This window comes from Melozone crissalis, unplaced genomic scaffold, assembly GCF_028551555.1.
Source record: "Melozone crissalis strain CALT ecotype California unplaced genomic scaffold, PUWL_Pcris_2 ptg000107l_1, whole genome shotgun sequence".
NCBI classification, from domain to species: domain Eukaryota; kingdom Metazoa; phylum Chordata; class Aves; order Passeriformes; family Passerellidae; genus Melozone; species Melozone crissalis.
Window position 1 is genome coordinate 4752592 of NW_026535884.1, and position 27737 is coordinate 4780328.

The following is a 27737-nucleotide window of genomic DNA, read 5'->3' on the forward strand; positions in this document are numbered from 1 at the left end:
GTCCTTCAGCCTTTCTGGGCTTTCTGCAGAATTGGCCTGGGCAAGGGGAGGAGGTGGGCAGGGAGGTCTGACCAGAATCCGCCCCTCTTGGCATCTCTGAGCCTTTTTATACCAGTTGCTTAAGGGCAAAGAGCCAGATCCTGAGCCAGCATTGGTGTCAGCAGGGCCTCTGTGATTCACACACACTCGGGCTCTCCTCCCAGTGTCAGGGAAACTCTTTTGAGGAATTTGGTTGCAAATTCAAGCATGGCTTGGCTGGGACAGAGTGTCTGTGTTATGGGAGGGACCTCTTGGCTCTGGGGCTTGTTGTCGTTTGGCAGGCTCAACCTATAGCAACCAGCCTGGGGGGATAGCACAGGCTTCTCAAATCCTCCACTTGGGCTTTTCCTCCATTTCCACTCTTCTCCAGGTACCTCCAGAGCCTGGCAAGCCCTGGAGGTGAGGGAATCAGGGGCTATTCCCACATACCAGATCTCTGGGCCATCACTTGGAGCATTTCTGTGTATGTTTCTGTGTGTCACACCTATTTTTTTTCTAGGGTCCCCTGCTTCATCATTATCTTAATCAGTGTTGTGTTAAGTTTCATGCTTCCTTTGACCTTTATTTTTGGCCTGGTTATGCTGTTTATATGCCTCTGACACTTGTCCCCTGGTGCTATTGCCAGGGAAACTCAGCACTGAGGCCTTTCCCTTTTCCCCCACCCCCTTGTCCCTTTCTGTTTAATTTTTTTTCTTTTTTTTTCTTTTTTTCTTTTTTTCTTTTTTTTTTTTTTCTTTTAACATGGTTTTCCTAAAAAGTTTTTTAATCAATCAAATTTGAGGCAGAAAATAGGCTTGGTCACGCCTGGTCCTTGGGTCGTGTGACACTCACTCAGGGTCCTGACAGCTCCTCAAAGGGGGCACCCGGGCCGGCGAGGGGGGCGGCAGCGCGTTTCCCCAGGAAAGAGCCGGTTTCCATGGCACTGCCCCCACCTCTCCGCCATCCGCCAGCCCGACGTGGGCCTGGGGCTCCTCAAAAGGGGCGTTGGGAAGCGGGCGTGTGTGCGGGGCCGGGAACAAACGGAGCGCGGGGGCCGCGCCGACAGCTGCGGCCTCAGCGCTGCGGAGCTCGCGGGGAGCCAGGCGGCCTCGGAGCCAGGGCCCCAGCCCGATCTGCATAATCAGGCCCTTTTCATAAATGCCCCATTTTTCATCGCCGTCCAAGACGTTTGCTCAGGGAGAGCCGGTAGCGCTGGCATGGAGGGACAGCGCCTGGCGCTTCCCAGTGCCGGTGCGCGGCCCGGGCTGCGCCTCCTCGCTCGCTCCGCTCTCCTGCTCCCTGGTCCTGCTGTGCCCGAGCCCTGTCAGGTGCCGTGTCACTGCCCCCTGTGTCACTGCCAGCTCCCACCTTGGCCCAGCATGTGCCACTCTCGCTTTTTCCTTGGGTCCTTCCCGATTCCCTCACCTTTGCCTCTCCCCACCCTGCCCTAGGAAACCACTTGCCCTTCTGCTGATTTCGTCCCAGGCTGTGCACCGGGATTTTAAAACCCTTTTCTTTGCCCCCAGTCCCTTTCTCAAGCCTTCTTCTCTCATTCTTCTCCCTCCTGTCCTTCTTTTCCCCACGCCCTTTCCAGTTCTTCATTTGTGCAGGGTCTTTTGCTTTCTCTCTTTTTTATAATTAATGATTAGCTTTAATTGGTTTGCTTAGGCAGCCTGACAGCAAATTAGCAGGAGCCAGCCCAGGGCTGCCGAATGCCAAGTTTGGGGACTGCTGTGCTTTACAGATGCTGTGGCAGGAGATGAACTCCTTGGGATCCCGCCTTGGCACTCCCCTCCTGCCCTGCTGGGCTGTGCTGTGGCTGTGCTGTGAGCTGGGGGTCCAGGGCGTTCCCTGGTCCTTGGTGCCATCTGGGAAGCTGGGGCTGGCAGTGGATGCTGTCGTGGTGCTCTGTCCCTTGCCTGGCTCCAGCAATCCCAAAGTGTAGGCACTGAGCTGCAGCGTTACCTCTGCGATGGTCTGTGTCCCCTTCCTATTGCCCAGTTTTCCTCCTTTTTGCATGACCACCTTTATGGAGCTGGGCTCTGCTCAGCAGCTTTGAGCAGAGGGCAGGGGGTAAGAGCAGGGCAGGATCTCTGTCCAAGGGTTCTCTCCAGCCCAGCAAAGCAGGTTGCTCTACCCAGTGCTAAAGGCAGGTAATGGGGACAGGGTGTGGAGAGAGGGGGGCTTTGCTCTTTTCCTCCTTTGCAGTGATTTCCCTTTGCTTTGCTTTTCTTTTCTTTGCCTTTTTTATAGCTCCCATTTTTCTTTTTTATGAGAGAGAAACTGCAGGGTTCTCCCAGGGCTGGGAAGAGCGCTTGGTCCCAGGCTGCTCCCAGCCAGATGGAGGGGAAAAGAAGGGGGGCAGTGGGCCCATAATCCTGGGAGGAGAGTTTTCCTAGTTAAAGAGGATTGGGGATAGAGTCTAGGACATTTCAGCATGCTGTTTTATGAAGAAGGGGCAGACCATGACCTATTTGGGATGCTTGTGAATTTTCAACACAAAACTTTGCTGGGAGCACTGGCAGCTGTGTAGCCCTACAGCTGGGGATGGAGTTGGTTTGTGCTGCGCTGCTGGTGTTGCCCTGTAATAGCAGCCAAAAAAGGGAGAAATGGGAAATAACGTGAGCTTCCCTCTCCTTCAGCCCAGGCCTTTTCAGCCGAGCAGTCCAAGATTGGCAGGAGACAATAGCTGGGTGAGGCTGCTCAACTGGATCTATAGAGCAGCCAGAATATTCCAACCCTCTGCAAAACCAGGAAGGTTTGTTGGGCTGGTGACAGCAGGGTGTGTTTCTTGTCTCCAGGAATCCTGGACTCTCTCAGTTGTCCTTGCTTCAGGTGTTAAATGGGTGATTTGCCCTTACTGGACACCATTCCAACCTTCCAACTGAGTGTTAATATCTACAAATGCCTTTTTATGGCATCCAGAGCACATATATAAGTGAAATCAGAGGGATGTGCTGTCTTCCCGGGATTTCTGTCATGGAGGAACAGCCTTTTTGTCAGTCACAGAGGTCCCTGCTGCATTCCAGATTCATGAAAGATGGAAGCCAGCGCAAACACGTCTGCTCTCAGATCTGCGTGTTGTTCAGCTGTGAGTGTACTGGCAAACACCATGCTGTGCTACCTTGCTGCAGCCTGGCCTCTTTCCCAAAGATTGGGATGATTATAGCTCGCTCAGGTAACAACACTGATAATGCATGTAGGGACTGGAGCCGGCAGGTCTCCTGTGGGGCTCAGAGGCTTCGGTGGCAGGGCTCCCTCCTCTGCCCCTGCCCTGCCCAGGACATTTGGCTGTGCACTCCCCCACAGCTCTCGTGTCCCTTCCCAGTGCTGACGACACTCTCAGAGTTCCTCACGTTGCTTTGCCAGTGTTTTGGACCTCAGCTGAGCTTTGGGTTTCTGCAGAGCAAGGCTAGGGGATGAGTGTTCCTATCCTGAGGGAGGAGGGAGAGGGATGAGGAGAAGTGTGGGGAAAATATTTGCTAGAAAAGTCATTGAGACCTTGCCACCCATTTCACTTTTAGGTGGTCTTGGTTTATTCTCACAGCAGATGTCTCTGCAATAGCAGAAGGTATATTTGATTTGTGGCAAAACTTCCATGTTGTGTGCACTTGGATAGTCTCCTTTTCTTTTTCATACCTCACCCCCTCTGAGGTGGTGTTTTAAGACCCTTTTCACTTTCCTGTTTGCATCTCACTGCCCTTCAGTGAACCACCTCCTCTGCTTGCTTTACAGTCTATCAGATTTATTGCTGTTGCCGTACTGATCGAGACCTTTTCAAAACTTGGGAGTGCCACTGGAGTGTCAGGCACTGCACAGCTTCCTCTCCAGGAGGGTGGCCATCCCTCTCCCTACTGTCAGAGCTGTCTCCTCCCATCTGATTTTAGCAATGTGGGTGCCAGGATTCACCCTCTCCCTTGGCACCTTATGGGCTCCATGACAATCGTGTAGTTCTTGACAGTTGAAGAGCAGCTGAGGGTTTCACTGTAGAGCTGCAGGTGGGAAACTGAGGCATGGGTTTGAAGGTGTCTGAAGGTGTCCTCAAAGCTCATGAAGTGACCCGCTGAGGGATTATCCCACCTGTGCTCCAAGGTTCTCATCACAACTCATCCCATCATTGCAAAGGAAACAAGGCGAGCACACGGTGCCTCCTGCCCTGCCGTGCCTGTGGCTTGTCTTGCTGCCCTTCCTTTCCTGTCCTTCCCCTGGCCCTCTCTGCTCCCAGCCCATGCCCTGAGTGCTGCCTGGGCAGCCTGGGCTGGCTCCTTTAAGGCAGGCACGCCGGGGGACTGCGCGGTGCCAGCCTTCGCCGCGAGTGCCTCTCGCGCTTCCCCCTTGGAAAGTTTCCTGCCCAATTGTTATGTGCGATCCGATCTGAAAGTTGCTCTCTAAGCTTCTTGTCACATTTTGACTTAATGAAGTGCAACTGGAGTGGGAATTGGGGTTCATCACGCCAGTCTCACTGCGCTCCCTTGTTGTCAGAAAACAGGGGCGGTTGGGGACCGTAATGCAACGCTGCAAGTCGTTATCATTCCGGTCAGTCTGTTTAACACAAAATTAAACAAAGAACTAATTAGTGCCTCATGAATTAATAAATGCGCAGTTGCTGGGTAGGAAGGGGAGGAAGGAAAAAAGGTTGTTGAAGGAAAGATACTGAAAAAGTCGAATTAGGATGTTGTGTCAAGGGGAAAAAAAAAACTGAGTCCACTTTGGCGAAGAGTTTGGATCCATTGGTTTCCTTGAAATAAGCTCCCCTCCTCCTCCTCCTCCTGCGTCCTGCATGTCTGCTCTGGAGAGTGATGAACGACAGGCACAGGGAAGAAGCAGCCTTTCAGTGTTTCTTCAGGGAGGCTTACGAGAAAGATAGGGACAAACTTTTTAGGCCTATAGTGATTGGACAAGGGGTGATGATTTTAAACTAAAAGAGGCACAATTTAGCCTAGATGTAAGGAAGAAAATTGTTATGGTGAGGGTAGTGAGACCCTGGCCCAGGTTGCTCAGCGAAGCATGTTTCTGCACCATCCGTGGAAGTGTTCAAGGCCAGGGTGGATGGAGCTTGGAGCAAACCAGTCTAGTGCAAAGTGTGGCAGGGGAGCTGGACTATATGGCCTTTAAAGGTCCCTTATAGGACTTTATGATTTTCCTATGATGTTCCCCAGATGCTGCATCTAGGGTCCAGCATCCAAATACTTAGCCCAAGCAGATGTGGGAACTAAGAGCTATGGGGTAGAAGCCCATCACTGGAAGGGAGGGAGACATCAAAGATGTTCATGGTGAGCAAGTCTCCCCTCTTTGTCTGAAGCCGCAATTGGCACAGTGACAGTGTGTAATCTCAGATTAGCCATGTCCCAGCAGCCCTGCCCCTGCCCCTTGTCCTCTTGGGCCCCTTCCCACATGGAGGGAGCAGAGCTGGCCGTGGGGCCGTGCTGGGTGCCCACCCGGCCGTGCCCACAGGTGCCGTGCCGTGCCACGCTGCCAGGGCGCGGGCTGGGCTCTGGCACATTGTCAGGCAGGGAAGCAGAGCTGGGGGAGGGAAGAGTCCATCCTTAAGAGGACATGTCAAGTACAATTAGCGTTATCTGTCTAAATATGTACTGGGAACACAGAATACAAGAGGAGGCCTGGCTGGCTTTAATGGAGACATATGCAAGGTCATATTGCCTCATACAATCCCCCAATCTGATTTGGGGATTACACATTCTAAGTAAATTGGCGTTATTCCTCTTGCATCATTGATAAGCTGCAGCCAAAAGAAGAGGAGTAAAAAAAAAAAAAAACAATTAAAAACCCAATCCCAAGAATTGATCGTGCACAGGGGTTAGGGAGTGAAGGCAGGAAGGCAGAGAGTTACAGGCAGAGAGCTTGGGAAGGAGGGAGAGAACAAAAGAGAGGGAAGGGAAAAACAGTGTGACAGTGGCAGAGAAAGCAGTGGAAAGAGCAAGGAAAAAAGGGAGAACAAAGGGAAGGAAAAGGTGAAAGAAGGGATGCCAGTAGGACCGAGGGTGCCAGGGTGGGAAAAGCACCTCAAATCAGGGAGCTGTTACTCCAGCCATGCCCTCAGCCTTTTTGGCATCAGGATTTGAGTGGGAAAGGAAGGAGCCAGGCCCCTTCCTTTAGGTGGAAGTTATGCACCTTCCTCACCCGAGGGGCTCTGTCCTCCTGTCCGTGCATCCATCTGGGATATTTCACCAGCTCCTTCCTGCCCTGGGTCCCAGCCAACATATGGCATCTATCTTTGGCAGTGGCAGAGTGTAAGTGACAGGAGGAGGCTGTCCACACGCACAGAGTGCCCGGGCCCTGGAGCACAGGGCTGAGCCACGGCAGCAGCACGGAGCCCCCTGAATCCCTCTCGCTTTTGTCCTGCAAGGGGCTCGAGGGGGTCTCAGAAGGGCTGAGTCTCTGCTGCACCCGGAGAAGGGAACGTGAGGGAGCAGTGTGTGGCACGGAGAGCTGGGGCTGCTGGGCTCAGCCACGGGCACGCTGGGCAGCGCCTCGGGGCACTTTGTCCTTGTGCTGTGAGAGCTGCTGTGGCAGGGCTGCAGAGCAGAGGAATGGGCCAGGCACCCCTGCCGCTGTGCGTGAAGCCACGCTGAGCTCCTGGCCACCGCCCAGCTCTGGGAGAGGGAAGACCCTGTCTGGCTGCAGAGCAGTCTTCCCCCAGCCCTGAGCTCTCCTCCCACCCTGCCTGCGCAGAATAACCCCCTTCAGAAGTCTCATGGCACGGCTTTTATGCTCTGTCACATTTTTGGAACATATGGTTTTAAATAATTCAATTTACTTTTCGTGTATTTTGCTGTGACTTTTTTCCCCTGTCCCTTTTCTCCTTCGTCCTCACTCTCTGCATTCTCCTGGGCAGAAAATACACAGATGAGTGGGTATGGGGGTTCAGTGACATGGAACCCAGTCCTGCACCCCATCATCTTGTGCCCCACAAGGTGTGCAAGGGAGGCCTCACCATTAGCACACAGGGGAGCCTCTGGGAAGGAGGGGTCAGCAGAGGAAATGTGAAGATTGGGAAGGGAAAATCTGACATGGAGCAGAACACAACCTTAGATGTGTGGGCAAAGTACAGAGCAGACCAGCACAAGGTGTGTCTCTGGTACCTGGGGAGCAGGATCCAGCCCAGCAATGGCTGCTCTCTATGTGAAATTATTCCCAACCCTCATGAGGAACCTCTTTGACAGAGAAGTGCTGTGGGGTACAGCCAGGAGCTGGAAAGCATTTTGTTCCCTTGTGGAGTGTGAATGTCCCATGCTGGACCATGTTCTTATGCAGCTTTTGTGAGTCTTGGCTTTTACTCAGGTGTGCCCTTCGTGTTAACTGGATCCTTTCTTTTCTCACTCCAGAATGAAGTGAATTTAGAGCTAAAAACGAGGCAAGAAACGAGGCCTTGAAATCTCCGAAAGGTAGGAGAGACTTCAGACTGCAATGGGTATGTCACTATGCCCTCCTGGGTTCTCTTTTCCTCTGTGTCTCTCACACTTACAGCCTGCTCACTGTGGCCATGTCTGCACTAGACCTTCTGGGCTTGGACTGTTGTCACTCATGAAGAGAGATGGAAGCAGAAGAAGGTCAAGTGCAGACTTGGCATATGTTTGTCCTAATCCTGTCTTTGTCTTTGTACAGCAGTTGTTGTGGGCACCTGGTTTTGTCACTGAAGGTTTTCCTCAATATCTTCTCTACTGCCTCTGTCTTTACAGCTAAAAAAGTGTAAGGATTTTGGTGAAAGGGAACTGCTTTATCTTCATGCACGTGTGCTGGAGGAGATGGATATAAGGTCCTTCCACTGAACAGGATGCAGTCTCCATCTACTGTGAAGTTTTGCTGAGCTCAGTTCACATAATTCAGATGGTGATGTGCGTGTTCTCCTCCTCTTCTGGCACATTTTTATCTGTTCAGACTGCAGAACCATGGTGGTAGTGTGGAAGCATTTCCACGTGTCCAGCAGAATCAGGGCTTTCCTGGGTTTTCCCTTTACCTAGACCCTCATGGTCTGTCTTAGAGAAAAAAAAACCCAGCTTCACAGTCTTCTAGAGCTTGGAAGGTGACTTGGTCTATCCCTGGAAAGAGTTAGATGTCTAGAGCCCAGGGAAATGGAAGATAATATTGTCTCTTGAAAGCCTTATCTCCGTGTGCTGGGTAAGACACTCCCTATGCCACCTCAGATGATGGCTCCTGACAAGCGCCTGCCATGCTGAGGCAGTTCCTGCTGTCCCTGGCTCTTCTTCCTTCCCCTCCATCACCAAGACAGGTCTGAGGGCAGGAGAGCCGTGGGGAAGTGCTCTGCCCTGTGAGACATCACTCAGCGGTGCCAGGAGCACTCAGTGCTCAGAGCATCCCTGCAGCAGTGGGGACCCCCAATGCCCAGGTTTGGGGAGCACATGGGCTGAGTCCCAGCAGCATCTGAGGGGCCCAGGCTGGCTGGGGTGGGAGGGGGCCCCAGGCTGGGCCGGGCAGTGTCAGAGGTGACCGGTGGAAGGCCAGTGTTATGTAAATACTGCTGCTGTAACATGGCAGGCCTGAATGGCCCTATGCATCCATCCATCATTGCTGGGGAACAGAAGCCTCCCTTGGAGCACGGGGGGCCAGCAGTGTGGGGCATGCAGACACAGGCAGCATGTGCCCTACTCATAAACTGTTTGTTTTCTTTTTGTCTCTCTCGTTTCGGGGCACCCCACCGAGAGCAACTCTCTGTTCTGTCCTTGCAAGCTCTCCCCCAGCCTTCCCCCCACCACTTCAGGCCTTCCTTTTCCTCCCTTCTTTCCCCGGCCCTTAAAAAAATGGAGAGGAAAAAAAGGGGGGAAAAAAAAGTCCCCAGTTCACATTGCGGCTTCTTTCTGTGACTTCAAAGGCTCCTCATCATTGTTTGGGATCGGCAGGCAGTGGCCCTGAAAACGTGATCACAGCCAGGCACAGTGTAGGTCACCACTGAGCGCCATGCTCCAAGTGCTGAAAGGAACAGGCAGATTCTTCCCTTTTCATGCTTCACAACCCTGGTTACAGCACTCTGCCTCGCCCGTGTGCTCCTCGCTGCATGGCCATTCTTGCTCTTTTCTCCTCCTTTTCCTCCCGCCCTCCCTCTCCCTGTTTCTCCCAGGTCCCTCGTTTCTCCATTCATCCTGCCCCTCTCTGTGCCCACCATCACACACTTCTCACACTTCTTTCTCTTCTTTCCATTACTTTTCTTTCTCTCTGTCTCCTGCCTGGCACTGCTGCCACTTCTTTCTGTTATATGAATCACTGTTTTATTTCTCCCTTTTCCCTCTTCTAAAGGTCAGGTTGGAGGTTGATTTCCTCATGCTCCCTGTTCCTGTATAGCAGCCTTCCTTTCTGTCTTTGCGTGTGATATCTCACTCACTGTGCCCAAAACTATGACAGTTCTGTAATTTCTGGATTAGTCCAAGACAGCTGGCAGCCCTCCTTGCAAAGGTGTGAGCCCACTGCTTTCATGTGCATGGGTTTATCCCCCAAAATTTAGCCTGGCCTTGCATGGGGAGGTAGCACACAGTGCTTACCATCAATGTCAGCTTCCAGACTTGCTCTTTGGCTTGGCTGGTTAACCTGAAGGAGTGAGCGTGTGGGGTCAGTGTTGTAGATGGATTTGGAAAGCCAGGCACTGACTTCATATATATCACAGGGAAACATTTAAATCTTGTAGGTCTAGCATGGAACATGACACTGATGGTAGTGCTGAGGGCAGAGTTAGGCAGGGATAAGGCAGAGAAAAGCAGGCCCAACAGTTTAATGGGCATCCCAGAACATTTCCTCAGCGGATTTCAATGAGGGAACAACACTTGGTTGTGCTGGAGCTTGGGCATGTTTGGCAGCACAGTGAGCCACAGCCAGATGGAAACTCCCTGCCTGCAGAACATCCCCCAGCAATATCTGAAGCTTCATTTTGCTGCAGGGGAAGAGCCCAGGACTCTGCCCCTCCAGCACCCATCCAAGGAGCAGCCGCCCTCTCTCCACCCCCAGAAGCGGAGATCATGGTGCTTGTGCCTCTGGTGATTTGTGAGGTTGTTTTAATGCCGAGGAGCCCACCAGGACTTGTCTCTTGCTAAATAGGCATATTAAGGGACATTGCAGCAAGGGTTATAGAGTAATAATTTGTTCTAATGAGCTGGTGTCACGTTCTCCCTGGCTGAGCTGTGCCCGAGCAGGAGCCGTGCTAGGAAGGGGCTGTGCTCGCTGACCTGTCAGCCCAGGTTAATGAAGTGCTGCTCTGCTCGGGGGTCAGGGAGCAGCACTGCAGCCAGCCAGCAGCGCCTGGGGGGCTGCAGGGGAAGGGAGGGGCTCTCCCTGGGCTGAATGCCCTGGGGGAGGCCGGTGCCGTGCTGGACAGGGCAGCAGGGTGTAGGTTATGGCACTGGGTGGGATCTCCATGCTGTGCTGGCGGCTTGAGTGCCCTGTCTGCAGGCAGGGGAGAAACTGCTGCAGCTGGGCACTGCCTGGGGCTTGTCCTCTGGCCTTGCAGGAGAGCCCAGGCTGACACGCAGGGAAGGAGGCTGGAAAAGTAGGAGAGCATCTAAGTTACAGGTGCCTACAGACATGAGGGGATAGGTGCAAGGAAGTGGCCGGTGATGACCAGTTTCTAACTAGGAAGTCTACAGAGAGATGGTGCTCATCCTTACCTTTGTGTGCAGAGTGTATGAACTGCCAGAAGTTCTCTTTGTCCTTCCTGTTCCCTCTCTCTCCTCCCTTGATGCTCCCCCATGGCTTGCTGGGATCCTTTGCCTTGCAAACCTAATCAGTTTCTCTCATGTCTGCTGGGTGCCTGGCCAGGAAAGATACAGGAACTTTTGCCCCAGCGATCACCCTTGGGGAGCAGGTTGATGGCAGGCCAACCTGGGCAGCTGCAGTTTGAGCAGGGCTCCACATTCTTCAGGAGATGGCAGGAAAAGCCTCAAACAGGGAGTCCTGGCCCAGTTGGTGCCTTGGGGACCCATGGCCTGCCTTGCTTCTGTGAATGGTGCCACCCCATCCACGCTGGGGCAGGATGGTGCCCTTGGCCACACCAGCACCCTGAGGTCTGCAGCACGAGTCCTGTGTGCCATCTTCCTCCTCCTCATCCTCCCACTCTTTGCTCCCCCCCTGCCTCTCTTGGCTTTTCCCTGTCTCCATCTCTCTCTCCCTTTCATCTACTCAGAAGGCTTTACTCTACTTCCTTGTCACCCTAATTGATTGCATTAACCTTTCAGCGTATTGGATTTCCCCAGCACCGTGCAGAGAGCACTGTGCAATATGCTTATAATCCAGGCTGTAATGGACAGGGAGCAGTCAACGAGCCCCTGCTCCAACAGGTTCTGCTGACAACTTCTCTGGGAGGGGGAGAGCAGTGGGCCAGGGGGACCTGGGGCATGGCTGTCCTGCAGCCCGTGCAGACCTGGCCTCAGTGCTCCCCCCTGAGCAGGCTTGTGTTAGCTGGTGAGTGGAGATGTTATATTTGACCTATTACTGTGATTTTTCCTAGTGTTTGAGCACCATTCTTCTGTATCTGCTTGGTCTACAGTTTTCTTCCATCTGTTCAATACTAAATTAATGTACACTTTACATTTAGGCACTTGTTGCTAGTGGCAGGATGAGAAGACAGTATCATGGAATCCTCCTGTTTTCACATCATGCTTGCCTCTGCCTTTTCCTTGAGGATGAGGATACAAGGGAGATGGACACTTTTCCTCAGATTTCAAAGAAAAGCATAGGAATATTGTGTTGATGAGAAAGACAGCACCAAGCTGCAGAGAGATCAGGAGACAGAAACCCTGAATTATATCTCAGGCTTGGCCTTGGATAAATCCTTTCACTCTGTGGTACCTCATTTTCACCCATGCTGTTGGAGGTGTTGTTTGGGTGGGCTGGGGAAGGAGGAGGGCAGTTATTGCTGCTCACTGGGCAAGGGATGAGAAAGTGGCTGCAGACAGGCAGTGAAGCTGCACAGCCAGGTGTGCCTGCTCACACTGCCTGTGAGGGAGGAAACAAACCCACAGGATAAGCAGCAGCAGCATGTGAGCCCGTGAAAGGCCTGGCAGGCTGCTGGTGGTCAGGGCAGAGCCAAGAGATGTTTGGGCATCCTTTATTTTACAGGATTGCAATGATGGATCTGCCATAGTCTCCTGGCCATGGTGCCCACTTTAAAGTTTCCTTGCCATAGGCTCAGTTCAGCACAATGCTTTGAGCACTAGGTTGAGTTTTGCTTAAGCCAAGATCATTTAAGCAAATATTTAGGAGTTCCATACCTTAGCATGAGACTTTGACTCTTATGAGGCCCTTTTGTAGTTCTCCTTTTCAGGCAGCATTTAGCACAGGATGGTTCTTCATTTATGGTTACAGCCCACAGTGTAAAAAACAGCAATAGTGGAAGGATTTCTGATCACTTCAAAGATCTTTAGTTCAAGTTACTTCATCTTGTTAGGAGCAGTTACTCCGAAGGTACCACTGTCCCAAGGGGATGTTGAGCTGCCCTTTAGAAACTTGGCAAGGTCTTTAGCACACCAGGAGGAGGGGACAGGGCCTGGGCCGTGCAAGGTAAAGGTAAATCCCCAGTTTTTCCAGGGAAGAACGCGAAATAACAGGAGTCAGAGGGGGGAAAACTTTATTCCAGGCAATCATTCCAAAAAGTGTGAGGCTCCTTATAAGGTAGTTAGGGTAGGGACTTTTTTTTTTACATTAAATAAAGAAGAACGAGGAGCAGGAAGCAAAGGATCAGAAATCTGAAACTAGCTGGAGAGAAAGCGTGAGGGAGAGCAGCACCTCCTAAATGGAAGGGTAAACAGGCACTCCGAGGCATTAACTTAATTGATTGTTCTGCAACAGGCTGAACGCTGTGTTACTCTGTCACCGTGGCAACAACCCAAAAAAATTGTCAGCCTGTTTGGATGAAGTGAAGCGAAACATTCTCTAATTTGCGGTGATCCGGGTGTTTGTTTTCCTTCCGAAGAGGCGGGGGCTCTATTGATCTATTATTTGCACAGAGCTTTTTTTTTTCCATGGTGAGATGGGGAAAGCAGGAGCCCTGGGGTGTGCTCCTGGGGCAGGTGAGGCAGCAGGGGTGTTTCTGCTGTCTTTCCACAGGTCTGCCTTTGCAGGATGGCCGTGCAAAGCCAGCAGAGGCTCCAGTGGTAGGAACCATCCCGAAGAAGCTGGAGGACAGGGAAAAGTGTTTGGATGTGAAGAATTTGTGCCAAAAGCATTTGGCTGTGATAAACTTGTGCCAGGGCTACTGCTTTGGTCCGTCCTGTTCTCATCCCTTTGGGCTCTGGCAGTTCACAGTATCACAGAACCCCAGAGTGATGGAGTATCCTGAGCTGGGAGGGATCCACATGGGATCATCAGATCCAGCTCTTGGCTTTGCCCCGGACAGCCCCAGAAGTGACCCCAGTTCTGTCTTTTCCATGTTTCCCACCCAGGCTGATGATCCTCATTGCTCCTCAGCAGTGCCCCAGCCCATGCACAGCTAGTCCAGCTGCTGTACAAGGGCTGTCTAGTTGATCCCTAGGATTTCGGGGAGAGCTGTGGAATATGTTGGTGTCAGCTGCTGGACAGTGTTGCTTTGTGGGGTATGCAGGGGGAAAACCCCATTGTATATTCCTGTGCTCTTCCTGCCTCCATCCCGCATCCTTTCTCTGTTGTCCCAGGGGGTTTTCCTCCTCTGTTTGTACTGGTTTTGCTTTATCTCCCTTTTCCCCTTCTGTCTCTCTCTTCCGTTCTCTATTTCATTCTTTCCATCCAGTTTTTAACTCTTCTGCTCTGTTCCTCTTTCCCGCAGTGTAGCTGTGTGCTGGGGCTGGTGGGTGAGCACTGGGGCACTGTGTCCTGCTGGGGCATGTGCCCCCTGCTCCTGGTGGGTGTGCGTGGTGGGGGCACCACGGGAGAGAGGAGTGCTGCGTGTCTCTGGAGAGAGCTAGGCTGCCAGTGAAAGTTTGGTGGTTATCAGTGTCAGGAGAAGCTAAATAACCCTGTAGCTGGTATGAAGGTGAATTCACGGTCTAGTGAGCACTGAAAATATGAAAGGGCTCTGAGACAGGCAGAGTGTGGAGAGGGGAATACAGCTCGCCCATGGCTCAGGGAGGGGTGTGTTGCTGGAGCAGTGCAAGGGCATGTGCTGGTGCCATCCAGATCATCAGCCATGGCAAACTGCCTTTTGTGGGGCTGCACAGAACGGGGAGGGTGCTCAGTACTACAAGTTTGGAGACAAATGAGACATGCACACGTTAACATGGCAAGAACACCCCTGGAGAATGTCTGTGGGCAGCCAGATCTGACTGCACAGCCCTGTACACATGTGGCCAAGTGCCCACACAGTGCCACCAGGCCATGCACATCCGTGTGCACAGATGAGCAGGCAGCCATGCCCACGCAGGCAGGTACACATCTCTCTCTCTGTATTGTCCTGTGTGGAGATGCTCCCACAGCTCCATAAACACGGGGTCACAGGCAAACCCAAGCTGCCAGTGCAGTGCTCTGCCACCTGTGTCAGCTCGCAGTCGTGCCAAATTCCTTTTTGGTGTAACTGCACTCCAGTCAGGCAGCACAGATGGGTTTATCCCAGCATATCTTGGATGTCTGTGTGGTTACCTGCTCTGAGCAGGAGGAGACTTGTGGGAAATCTATTGTCCTTCCAGCTGGGAGAGGCTGATGCTCTGGAGAACCAGAAGATGTGCAGAGAGGAAACCCCCTTCAGCTCTTCACCTGGAGCCGGTAATCTCCTCGCACCAAATCCCTGGAACAGGGGAATTGCATTTGAAGCTGAGCCAGTGGTGATTTAGTGTCAGACATTTGCAGCAGAGACTTTGATTAATTCGTAGTAAAATCAAGTAGCACTTGGGTGCCAGCAGCACATTCCAGGGTGAGACAGCGACCAAGGTGCGCGCTGGGCAGGCTGCCAGGTGCCTGAGCAATCCCCGCGGAGGTGGCAGCGCCATTCAGCCCACAGCCTCTCCCTGCTTGGGCTCCTTCATTATTAATTTATTTTTCTCCCTTCCTTGGCAAAAAAATACTATTTGGTAACGACCTCAAATTGCAAAATGCTGATGATTTGGAGAATGTGTCACAGAAGCTCCAGGGTGATAAAGGGGAGACGAATCCCAGCCAACAATCCGGCTCAGCCAGTTTGCCTATTTATTAAAGAAAAAGCCCAGATCATTAACTTTTTTGTTGTTGTTCTGTTTGCGGGCAACTCCCTGCTGGCAACTTTCGGGTGCCCAGTAAATTAAACCAAGTATCGGCCTGGTTCAGGGCAACCTGAGCTTCTATTTAGAGCTATGAGAACAAACTGGCTTCGTTTATGTTAGCACGTGAATAAACCCTTTAGGGTACCATGCAAAAGTGCTCTCTGGCATAAAAGCAGTGTCAGAAAATCCTTACTCTTGCTGCCTCGTGGAGGGTCAGGTATTGTAACTGGAGAGCTGAGCTTCCCTTCTCCTCCTACTGCTTGTTCACACAGTTAATTGCCCCTCGACACCTCACTGTGCCATGCTGGTCCCCAGAGAAGCAGGGCTGGAAGAGAGCATCTGTAGGCACAGGCTTTGCTGGTTTCCCTGTTTGCCTGCTTGGGTTAGTTGTTGAATAAAGAACAGTTTAGGGATGGGCTTGCCTGCCTGGTGCCTCTGTGAACTCGGAGAGTTCCCTGTGCTATCAGGGAAGGGTGATCATATCCCCCTCCTCTGGAACATCCCACGTGTTCGCTGAAGTAGTGCTTCAAGCTAAATCAGTTTGCTGAGGGCTCCAGCTTCCCTTAATTCAGTGTCAGGACCAGGCTTGCATGGCCATTATTCAAGAAGTTTTATCAGAAGCACAAAGCTAGCATCTGCCCTCCTGCTTCCCTGTGGGCATCACCAGCTCTGCTGCCCTGGCTTTGGCACAGGGCGGCTCGAGGGATTGCCTCCCCGAGCCCATTTGCAGGCAAAGCTCGTTCCAGCTCCTCGAGAGGCTCGGCTGTTTCACGAGCTGCACGGTGGCTTGTCACCGGTGCCTGGCACAGCAGCTGGGAAAGGCTGCCAGAACCGAGGAGCTCGTGTGGGAAAAGGGAGCAAAGACGCTGCTCGGATTGCTGGCCTCTCCCCTTCCCTCTTCCAGCGCAGCTCAGCTGAACTAGGGCTGGATTTTAGGTTTTAATCTCAGCTGATATCCACACGCTTTCTCCCAGAGGTAGCCACCTTCTTTCCTAGGCCTGGCTCGTGTCCCTCTACACTCATTTCTCTGGTGGAGCCTGCCCAGACCCGTGTTCACGTGGATGTTGATGGGAGGAGAAGGGTATTTTTCAAGGTTTCTGCTGGGTTTTTTTCTTCTGAAATATAAGGATGTGCAATTTTTTTAGTTTCAATTTAGCATTGGAGAATTTTATAATTTAGTAATTAAAATCTCTGATAGGCTTTAGAAATTGCAGCTAATTGAATTTAATGGGAAGATGATTTTCAATTTTATTTGATTACCCGGACCCCTGGCATTGGTATTTATGGGAAAAAAATGGGAAATGTGCTGTGTGGGCTAAGATGGCATAATTGAATTAGGGCTAATCGGATTTCTTCGTCATGAATTTCACTATAATTTTCCTATAATTTTCCATTAGATATCTAGTTTACAAATATTCACAAAGAAATGAAGCTCTTTCGGAATGGAGATTGCTGGCTAACAGGATTACAGGGACGATAGCTCGGCATTGCCAGCCCGGGCTCCTTCAGTAATGCAATCGCTGCGTCTGCCTCACACTTAGCGCCCGCCGCTGCTCCCGCAGCCCCGGCCCCGTGCCAGGGCTCCCGGGGGCCGCGGCCGCGCTTCCGCCGGGCTCGGCAGCCGCGTCCCGGCGTGTCCGTGAGCCCTCGGGGCACACAGGCACAGGTACAGGTACAGGTACAGGTACAGCCAGCCCTGTACAGCCAGCCGCTGCCCGGCGTGTCCGTGAGCCCTCGGGGCACACAGGCACAGGTACAGGCACAGCCATCCACTGCCCGCCGGGTCCCCGTGCCCTCGGGGGCACACGGGCACAGGTACAGGTACAGGCACACCGCCGTGTGCCCCGCACACGGGCACAGCCAGCCCGGTACAGCCAGCCCTGTACAGCCAGCCCCTGCCCGGCGGTGTCCCCGAGCCCTCGGGGCACATGGGCACAGGTACAGGTACAGACAAACCACCGTGTGCCCCGCACACGGGCACAGCCAGGAGATCCCTGTGCCCTCGGGGGCACACGGACACAGCCAGCCCTGTACAGCCAGCCCCTGCCCGGAGGTGTCCTTGTGCCCCGCACACAGGTACAGGGACAGGTACAGGCACACCGCCGTGTGCCCCGCACACAGGTACAGCCAGCCCCTGCCCGGCGCTGTCCCCGTCCCTCGGGGGCTCACGGATGCTGTGCGGGGCACTCGGCGCTGTCCCGTCCCTCGGGGGCACTCGGGTCCTGTGCCGGGCACTCGGCGGTGTCCCCGTGCCTCGGGGTCACACGGCGGTGTCCGTGCACTCGGGTCCCCGGCGGGGCTGCGTGCCCCCGCGGCGCTGGCGCGTCCCCGGCCCGCTCGGAGCCCTGGCAGGCCGGCTGGCACACGGCCTGTGTCAGCAGCGCTGGAGCTCCGGCGGCCCCGTCGCACAAGCCGGGCCAGCCCACGCGGGCACACTGCGGCGCGGGCAGCTCTCGGAGTGCGCCCACCACCAGCTTGCTTTGCCTTCCCTCGCTGTGCTCGGGCGGGGATCCTGCTGTCACATCCCAGAGGAGGAAGAGCTGCCAGTCCCCACTGTGTGCAGTCCTGGGTCTGATGCCCATTTCTCACCTCCTCCATCATCTCCCCTCATTGTCACTTCTATTGAATGAGTGACTGCTCCTTTGGGGACAGTCCCTGGCAGTGCCCTGTTCCTGCCTCAGTGCCCTGCACGGGAGCAGGGCTGACGTGGGCTCTGCCTGTGATGGGGCAGGTAGAGCAGTGCAGATAATGTGCCAGATTCCCTCTGCCTACCCTCCTTTCTCCTCTTGCCTGTGCCCAAGCCACATTAAATCCAGAGTGAATTTATGGAGAGCAGCCCTACTCCACAGTGTCAGAGTCCTGTAAAATCCAGCCTGTCTGTTGGCCTGCCCCATCTCTGTTACTTGGGAGCCTTTACAGATCTGCCCAGCCCAGGATAGAGCTGCTGGGGGAGCAAGTCATTGCCCTGTAGCGTAAGTAGGGTGGCAACTCCTCTCTACCCAGTGCCCTTTGACACCTGCATGCCATTAGGCCTTCCACATGTGTCCAGAGCAGGACAATCTCTCTAAAACATCCATGACAATCCAGCCTGTCCTGGCTGCTGCAGGACCATGCTCAGGTCTTCCTGTGTCGTTGCATTTACATGACTCGGTGTGTGTGCACATGGCATGTGCTCCTGCTTTCATTTGCGTGTCTCTGCAGGAACACAAGCTGGCTTGCAGATCCTCTGGACAGAAGTCAGAAATCACCATTTCTGTTTGCGCTTGCCCCATGCGCTGCAGAAATAGGTCTTACGCAGTCTGGGGCCCATCCTTGGGCAGCAGTTTCCCATCCCAGCTGTGTGCTTTGCCAAGCCCGGGCTCCGGGGCTGTGTGGGGGTCAGGATGGTTCAGGGTGGTGTTTGCTGGTTTTGCACCTGCTTTTGAGTGCCAGGTACGTTCCCTATTGGACCTGCTGCCTGGGTACGACTATGCCCTTACCTCCTCACCCTGAAATCCCCAGGCTGCACTTTTAATTGCTGCAGTAAATTGTAACTAATTGTTAGTGCATTCAAACCCCTGCCACTCCTTCCCCCCAAGTCTTCTGGGCCCCTGTGGAGCACATGCCGTGTACGTTCAGTGCCGTATGGCCCGTTCCCAGCACAGTCATTCCCTCTGGGCAGTGGTCAAGAGATGAGCAGCATTGGCTTCCAGCAGGTGCTGGAAGCTGTGGGGTGCCTGGAAAAGCAGTAGCTACATGGTGGGGACCTGGTGTCAAACTGTTTGAGGCCAAAGGAACAGTAAATGGCAGAATTGCTCCCAGCAGAGCCTTCCCCAGCACGCTGAGACTTAGCACAGCTGCTTTGGCAAGGGGTTCTGGGAGCCATGTGCCAATAATGTGATTGAAACTGAACTGAGAAGGAAGGAGGGAAAGAGAAGGAAAGGGAAAGAAAGCATGGATTGTCTGCTCCTGCCGCCCAGGCCCCGAGGCCTCTGGGCACCTCCCTTGACGAAACAGAAATCAAACAAAATTACAGAAATAGGGCAGGAGCATTTGCCTAATAGACTCCCCAAGCAGGAGCAGGAGGAGGGGCACAGCACTGCCAGATCTCCAACCTGCAATCTGAGAGCCAGCGCCCTGATCCCACATGAATCCAGAGCACAGTCCCAGGCCCCCAGGCCAGCTCCAGCTAAGGAGGGAGAAACTGCCAAGAAAATGGGCTAAGCATAAAAAACAAAGGTAGAAGAGACACAAAAAGGGGGATGTCCCACATCTCAGTGTGACTCACCCCCTGCTCAGCCCTGGCACACTGTCTGCGGGGAAAGCATTAAACTGTAATAATAATAAATTAATCATCCTTCCCCCTCCCATTGCACTTTTCATCTGAGGATCTCTGAGCACCTGGCAAACATTAATTACCAAGAGCTCCTCATGCCCCTGGGAGGGTGGAAGGGGACACAGAGAGGTCTCCTCACCTGCCAGGGAAGGGCAGATGTGGCTGGAGCGGATGGGGCGGCTCTCGCCATGGCACGGAAGCAAAGTTCAGAGCAGGGTGAGGGGTGCTGCCTTCCCTCGAGTGCTCCTGGAGAGCAGGGGGTCTGGGAGCCTCCTCATGCCAGGGCACGGTCAGAGGCAGCTTTTCCTCAGAGTGGATCCATGCCCTGAAGGGATAAGGGAAGGAGGGGAGTGCCACCCTGACGGGGGGCACAGGGGCAGAAAGCTTCAGAGCCCCTGAGAGAGGAAAGAACCAACGTTCCTTGGGTAAGAGGCAAAGGAGGGAGTATGGGGAAATAAAACCTGATCCTGTGACAGGAGATTGCTGAGATAGGAAATCAGGCCTTGCCATTGCATCAGCTGCAGGGCGTGGATTTCACCTGAAAAAACACCTTGGCGAGTTGTTCCTGCAAGGAGGAGTGGGAGGGACAGTGGGAAGTCTGTGGAGGGGATCCTGCAGGTGTGTTTAGGTTGTGTGTGTGGGTTCATGTGTGTCACGGTGTATGGATATGTATGTATTTGAATGTCAGTGAACACAGAGTATCATTTTCTTTGTGGAGGGCATATGCATGTTGCGTGTGCGTGCTGGGATGGGAGGGGTGGGGAACATTTGTATACTGATGTGTGAACGTGCTCAGCTTGGTGCACGTAGAAGAACAGGTATGTTCAGAGGGTCTGTGGGGCTGTGTGTGCGTAGTGACATATCCACGTTAGAAAGTGCGTTGGAAAGGAGATCCAGCAGGGGCCCACTTTCTCAGGGAACAGTGGTGGTGAGCACAACTCCCACTCCTTAAATCTTAAGTTCACAGAAGAAGCAAAAATGAAGATATCTGACATAAAGTGCAGTGAACTTATGGGACCTGTCAGCAAACTCAAACCTGCGCGTGTTGAATCCAAACTGATCTATTACAGAGCCTGCACAAACGGTTCTGGTTCTGTCCATTACTTGGCAGGGTGGGATATTCCTAGGCAGGTGCTGTAGTGCCTGACTCAGGTGTAGGGACCAGGGCAGGCTCTGCTGAGACTGTGGGTGATGTGGGCTGAAGTGCAGACAGGCAGGATTGTAAAGGCAGCACGGGGTGACAGCTGATCGGAGCTGATGGTGGGGTTAGAAACCAGCGAGTGGGGAAGTGGGGGCAATGCTGATAAAGCAGGAGCTTGGCTGCACCGGGTGGGAAGGAGAGTCCCGTACAGGGCTCTGTTCAGGAGTGCTGCTTGGCTGGGCAGCCCCCAGGCAGGGCACACTCGCCTCCTGCCTGACACTGTTGTCCCCACTTGCTTCCCGGCTTGGAAGGTCCCTGCGTGGCTCCGTTTCACTAGACTTTGTTTAGATTTTTCTCTGAGAGGAGCCAGAATATTTGTGGTTTCCACAAATGACTCCCCTCTCCTCTTCCCTCTCCCTGCCCTCTGGCCTGCATTGCTGCCTGTGCGTTTTTGGCCATGCAAATGCAGCACTGCTGAGGTGATGAGCTGCAGTTTGTGTTGCGTCTCTGGGCTCGGGACACTATCAGGGCGCAGCACATCCTGGTGCATGGAGCCAAACACACCTGGGCTCCTTCCAGCCCTGTGACTAACCTGTCCAGCCACTTCTGGCGAGTCACTTCCCTCACTAGTGCCTCAGTTTCCCCATCCATATGGGGTAATGATGCTGGCCTCCTTTGGGAAGCACATTAAGTTCTGCTTATAAAAAGGATTTAAGAGCTGCTAAGTCCATGGGCAGCTCTGTGTGAGCCCCGGTGAGGAGCCCAGCTCTGCCAAAATCCTGGAGCCAAACGTGGTTGTTCACAAAAACAGCCTACAACCTGCTCAAAATACCTATTTAATCAGGTAAATAATCTGCTCGTTTGTTTTAAAGAAAGAGGCTTATATCTGTGTTTACCCAACACGCCTCTCAGAACCTCCCTCGCATTCTTTGCTACTTAGAAAAATAAAGCCAAAAAAAATGAGGAAATTCACTGCGAAAGGGCCCCCTTCCCCCCGCCTCCCGTAGGCCCGGCGTTCAGGGGGAGAGCGCCGTGATCCTCCTGAGGGCAAGATGCGTCCGGGGTTGTGACACCCGCAGGTGGCGGCCACCAGTGCCCCGAGGGCTCCGGTCCTGCTCGGTGCGCGCTGCGCTCCGCACGGCCGAGTCCGGACCCGCGTGGGACGGCGCTGCCGGGGCAAACCCTGCCCGCGGCTGCTGCCGTGCCCGGTCCCAGGGCACGGCTGCCGCTCCTCGGCCCCGCACGCCGCCCTCCATCCCCTCGCGGTTTGCGGTCTGCTCCGCGCGGGCGGCTCCGTCCCCGCCGCCCCGGGGCTTCCGGAGGAGGCAGCGCGGCGGCCGCGGGGCGGGTGGCGGCCGGCGGCGATGGCTGCGGGGCAGCGCGGCCAGGCGGGTCCCGGCGGGCGGCCCTGCGTGCGGGGCAGCCCCGCGCTCCTCGCCCGCCGGGCCGGCACCGCCGCGGGCTGCGCGAGGGCCGCGCTCCGGCTCCGCCCGAGGTAACCCCGCCGCCGCTGCCGCTGCCCCCCGGCCCGGCCCGGCCCGAGCCGATCCGAGCCGATCCGAGCCGTCCCGGCCCCGCACCTGCCCCCGGCAGCGGGCCCGGCGAGGGGGCGGCTCCGCCGGCCGCCAGTCACCGCCCCCCGCGCGGCGCGCCCGCCCCCGGCCCCGCTGCCAAAGTGACTCGGGGAGGACCGGCACGGCAATGACATCAGTGCTTTAAACAACTTGTTATTCGGGAGCAATCAGCTGCAATTAGGTATTAATTAAGTATTATGAAAGTTGATTATTTAAGTGAATTCGGCTTTCGTCTCTCCGACTATGGTAAGTACAGCACAATTGTCCTTTTCCTGCCCCCAGCCCCCCGCCCGCCTCTCGGCGGAGCCCCCGGTCGGTGCGGCCGCCGGTGCCGGTGCCCCCGCGCCGGGCGGTGCGGAGCGGAGCGCTGTCCGCCGCGGCCGCCGCTCCGCAGCCGTGCCGCTCCGAGCCGCGGGGCCGGCGCTGCGGGCAGCGCAGTCGGTCTCTCCGGACGCGGGGCCGCCGCCGCACCGAAACTTTTGTTGTTGGGTGCGCGGTGCAGGGCTGCGGGCCGGGCGGAGCGGGGCGCGGGGCCGCACCAGGTGCGGCGCGGCGCGGTGCGGTGCGGTGCCGCGGGGGGCTCGCCGCCTCTTTCACTTTGCTTCTTTCACTTGTTTTACGGAAGTTGCTCCCGCGCCCGCCGCCGCTTCGGCCCCGCTCTCCCGGCCCCGCCGAGGTGAGCCGGGGGCTCCGGTCCCTCGGTCGGTCCTTCCCGGCAGCGCAGCCCCCGCGGGCCGGGACAGCGGGGCGAGGAGCGGGCTGGCCGTCAGAGGATGCGGAGGGGAAGTTTATGGGGGTTTTGAAATGATTCTGCCTTTGTATTTGTTGTAAGTTGTGTGGGTTGTTTTCTCTTTCATATTTTCCCCCCTCCTGAGCTCTGGCGTGTCGGTGGTAAAGGTTGCTTGTCAGGTTCCTGTACTGCCTAAATGAAAAGGAATTTAATTTATTTGGGACAAGGCAGTGTCAGATGAAGAGGCTGCTTATTACATTTAATGAGTTGTTTTTTGGTTTTATTCAGCCTGGGCATATCTGGGATGGGTTTGTTTTTGTCCTTCCATGTGAGGTGTATGAGACCTCCCCCACCCCTTCACATCATGCAGGGAGGAGGAAAGGTGGCCAGGCTGGGGCAATGTTTTGGTTTTAGATTACAGGCCCTAGCACTGGGGTTGGGTGTGTTTTTGATTGTAGCTTTTTGTGGCTTGTCCACTGGTTTTTGATCAGGTATCAGGATGGGGAGTAGATTCCGGCCTGGTGCTGGGCTGGGCTGGACTGGGCTGGTGGCCCTGCTGGGTGTGATGATGGACAGGACTCCATCAGGCTGGAGCGTGATTGAAGCCAGGAGCTTTGGGGCTCAAAGTGTTGGTGGGTTTTCCAATCCTTGGACCGTCTGGATCAGAGTCTCATTTAGATTTGACAAAATGTGCAAATTCAGAGTTTGGTAGGATTCTATCCCTTAGGTGATGCTACCTTTCTCTTTGGGACCAGGTCCCACCACCATGGCCCCGTACTGGCTAACACAACTACACCTGCTCTTCCAAAATGGTGTAAACCATTCTTTGCCATTTAAAAACCAAATGGCAGCAATGAGCCAAACAGGCCTGTGCTGGCAATGCGCCATGGTCCAGGTAATTACTGCCAGAGAGTGTGTGCTGTTTTTTTTTTTAATAAGGAGTAAGATGGTAATAAACTGGTTGATGATTGACTGGGCCTGAACTATGTACTCTGATATTGTGAGTGAGAGGATAATTTTGCTGTCGTTTATTCCATTTCTTTACTTATTTCTACCATTGATATCAGGAACCGAGTGGCTCCGGGGCCACTTCCACCTATGAGCAAGACATGCCAGCTCCGCTCAGGCCCAGCCGTGGGCGTGCGGCTGCCTCCCTTCTAGATCAAGAAGCTGGGATGCTGCGTGGGCAGCTCAGGAGTTGAGGATGTGGTGAAACTGCAGGAGGGCCCGTGCTTCAAAGAGCAATGAGCAGTGATGAACCCCGCTCTCCATCCCGAGGAGCCGTGGCACTGCCCGCCGGGCCGGGCCGGGCTGGGAAGGGCAGGGCCGTGCCCCGGCGCTGCAGCGCCCTCTGCCGGCGGAGCGCGGCCCCGGGGCTCCCCCGGCCGGGGCTGCCCCGCCGGTGCCGTCCCCTCCCCAAAAGGGACCCTCCCTCGCCTCACGGGCGCTGTGGGCGCTCGGCCTTGCCACGGGCACTGTGGGTGCTCAGCCTTTCCATGAGTGCTGGGGGTGCTCAGCCTTGCCATGAGTGCTCGGCCTTGCCAGGAGCGCTGTGGGCGCTCGGCCTTGCCAGGAGCGCTGTGGGTGCTTGGCCTTGCCAGGAGCGCTGTGGGCGCTCGGCCTTGCCACGGGCGCTGTGGGCGCTCGGCCTTGCCAGGAGCGCTGTGGGTGCTCGGCCTTGCCAGGAGCGCTGTGGGCGCTCGGCCTTGCCAGGAGCGCTGTGGGTGCTTGGCCTTGCCAGGAGCGCTGTGGGCGCTTGGCCTTGCCCCAGCTGCTCCGCCTTGCCATGAGAGCTGGGGGTGCTCGGCCTTGCCAGGGCTGCGCCCGGGTAACACGTGGGCTTTGGTCTCCGCTGTGGGAACCCAGGGCTGCAGTAAGCCATGGAAATGAGCATCGGGGAGATCTCTTTAAGTCAGCATTATGATCTGTGTGTGGGTGAACCCGTCTTGTCATGATCTTGGGGCAAAGACCTGCCCCATAATCACCACCTCTAACCCTTATCTACTTGGGCCAGCTTATCTCCCTCAGTCGCTGCCTCTTGAATTCTCTCCAAGCCCTCAGGCAGTGGCTCTCCAGAGGCAGTGCCCGAGGGCTGCTCGTCCGAGCTGCCAGCTGGCAGAGGCAAGTCCAGAGGGGTTTCTTTCCCAGAGGGACTCAGTATGTGGGGTCTGACAGTCTGCTCTTGCTGAGGGCTTTCTCAGCTCAGTCAATCCATGCATGGACCTTCTAAGACCAGAAGTGTTCATAATGGTTAAGGGCTGAAAAGAATTTGTGGACTGAGTCCATCTGCGCAGGAATGTGGCAAGATGTTCCCTGCATGTGACTTTCTGCGAGTCTGGTTTTAAATACCTTGACTGACTGGGTACTTGTCACTTCCTTTGGGACACTGTTCCCCAGCCTAGTTATCCTAGTTATGAGATTACAGGAACTGACCTCAGAATGAGGACCAAAACACCTATGGTAAATGGGCGGAGGAATAGCCAATTTCCCACTCAAAGGGTCATTTGGTGTCTTTGTCAAATCACTGCTGTTGTTTGAAACACCCCATGGATAGAAACACCTTCTTTGGGCTGGTGGCAACTTGTTTGGGTTTTTTTTACCAGATTTTTTGGGAGACATTGGCTCAGTCATTCGTGAGCTCGTGCTCTGTAAAAGGTTCCCAGGCAGTTGGTTTGTGTGTTCATGTGCCTTTCCAGTAATTCTATGAGATACTTGTTGGGTGGAAAGCATTCAAGGGCTTAAGCCTACCAAGTGAAGATTGTTCCTTGGGAGAAGGGTTTAGCAGGGCAGGGATTAACCTTCCCGAAATGGAACAAGCAGCACCCAGCTATTACTTGGAGAACATGCTTCAGAGCTGCTTGAAGTCCATAGGAGTGTTTCTACTGCTTTGGCCCTATAGATAGATAACTCACAAAAAGGCCAGAAGGTTGATCTCTGAGATGAACTCCTGTTTCCTCACCTGTGCTCTGTCTGCTGTATCTCATGAGTCCTTCCGAACCAGGTCTGCCACTGGCAGAGTGGGGTGCACTCTGATGTGTGCAGGTACTACACAATTCATGAGACACAGAGTCCCAGGGGCGAGAGGCAACTTGTACTGAAACTGGCTGGGAATGGTACAGATGCCTCAACTGGAGGGGATCACATCATTGATGTGTAGTTTCCATATCATCAGTTTCTCTTTCTGTTTTGCTAAATTGTTTATGCTTCTACCTGGAGTCCTCTTTCCTGCGATTGGATCTCAGGGCTTTGCCTACACAGCCTTTTCTGTCCCACTTTTTGCACTTGGCTGTCCTCCCAGCGAGAGCCTTTGTGGCCACTTTGACTCTCCCTCTGACATCAAATCGTACCCCTGGGCTGCTGTGCAGCCTACGGTTTAGGCGCCCTCTGAAAAGTTGGTTGAAAGTGTCTGGAAAGTAATGAAAAGTCCTGTAGTAGGTGAGGATAACTATTGCCTGTGCTGCATGTCCCACCTCCACCTGGGCTCCCTCCCTCCCTCCCTGCCAGGGTTTGAAGGAAGATGCAGCCGTTCCCAAGGTTTGGAGAGCTCAGGTGCCACCCAGGGCTCAGCTCCCACAAGTGCTGACACTGCAGAGGCCGTGCTCGCCGATCCAGCTGGGGTTTGGGAGAACCAATGTCCTCGTCCTCAGCTGCACTTTGCAAAGCAAAGAGGGGGCAGAGGAGGCTTGGCTGGAAGCAGGGGAGGGGCAGAAGCTCCAGCCAAAAGTCCCACGCGGCTCCGTCTCCTCCCCTCCGGTTCAGTGCGGACTGGATCAATTTGGACGTCTTCAGCAATAAAAAATGCCGATGTCGTCCTAATTCACTAGGCCCCGAGATGACAGCAAATTTACATTTTTTAATTAAACTAGCAGCCAGTTTTTATGAGAGGGGGCTGGGTTATGCAAATCAAATGGTTGTGTACGAAAGATTAGGAGAGTTTGGGAATAAATTCCACAAATGCTAATAAAAAAAAAGAGAGAAAATGAGAGGGGGGAGAGAGAGGGACATTGTTCCATTAGCCCCTTTTAGGCTGATTTCCCTAGGGAGAAAGCTATGGGGGGTGAGAGATGGAGGCAGCTTTCAGAGACAGGTAAAATCCATTCCGAGGATGGAGAGCGCCTTGGACCAGGACCTTGTTGCTCCCTGTTTTGTCTCCGAGGGCTTGCAGGGGAGAAGGAGGAAGAAATTGGTAACAAAAGAAACACTTGCTGGTTTCTAATCCCCATTCCTGCTTGACCGGTGGTCCACAGGCTGGAGCAGCAGCTGGGACTGGCTTGAGGATGTAGAAGGTGCACAGAGGTCAGGTGCTGGAGGGGCACAGGTGGGTGAAGGGCTGGGCCAGGTCACCGTGGTGCTGCTGGAGGGTGGATGTGGCAGGGCAGCAGGGCAGTCCCTGGATGGGCAAAGCTTCTCTGGACAGGGCCCATCTTTGGGCTGACAGATGGTCACAGGGCAGGGCTGCAGCTGGGATTGCTACCCTGGGGCTTCATCTCCTTTGTGCAGCTCTTGTGGGTGGGCTTCTGGTCCCTGGCAGGAGCTGCTGGTTGGAACAGGCAGGAGTGCTGGTCACAGGTGAGGGTCTAGACTGCTGTTCCATGTAAGCACAGGCTTTACCTGCAGAGCTGGGTGTGTTCTGGAGTGGGATGGTGATGCTGTTCCCTCACCCACACTGTGGAGCCCCTTGTTGCCCATCCATAGAGATCTCAGGCTGACTCCAGCTGTCAACACCTCTTTCCAGTGAGTTAACCTGGCACCAGTCTTCATCTCTTCCTCAAGGGACTTTCCATCTTTCTTC

At 54.4% G+C, this 27737-nt stretch overlaps 1 protein-coding gene across 1 annotated transcript in view; it reads left to right on the top strand.

The window, feature by feature from the left end:
* Positions 1–1176: 1176 nt before the first annotated feature.
* Positions 1177–27737, top strand: part of CASZ1 (castor zinc finger 1) — a 102874-nt gene continuing 76313 nt past the window's right edge. Inside the window, exons 1-2 of the mRNA XM_054291861.1 lie at positions 1177–1346; positions 7372–7424. Of these exons, the coding sequence (XP_054147836.1) occupies positions 1177–1346; positions 7372–7424 (223 nt within the window). The remainder of the gene's footprint in view (positions 1347–7371; positions 7425–27737) is intronic.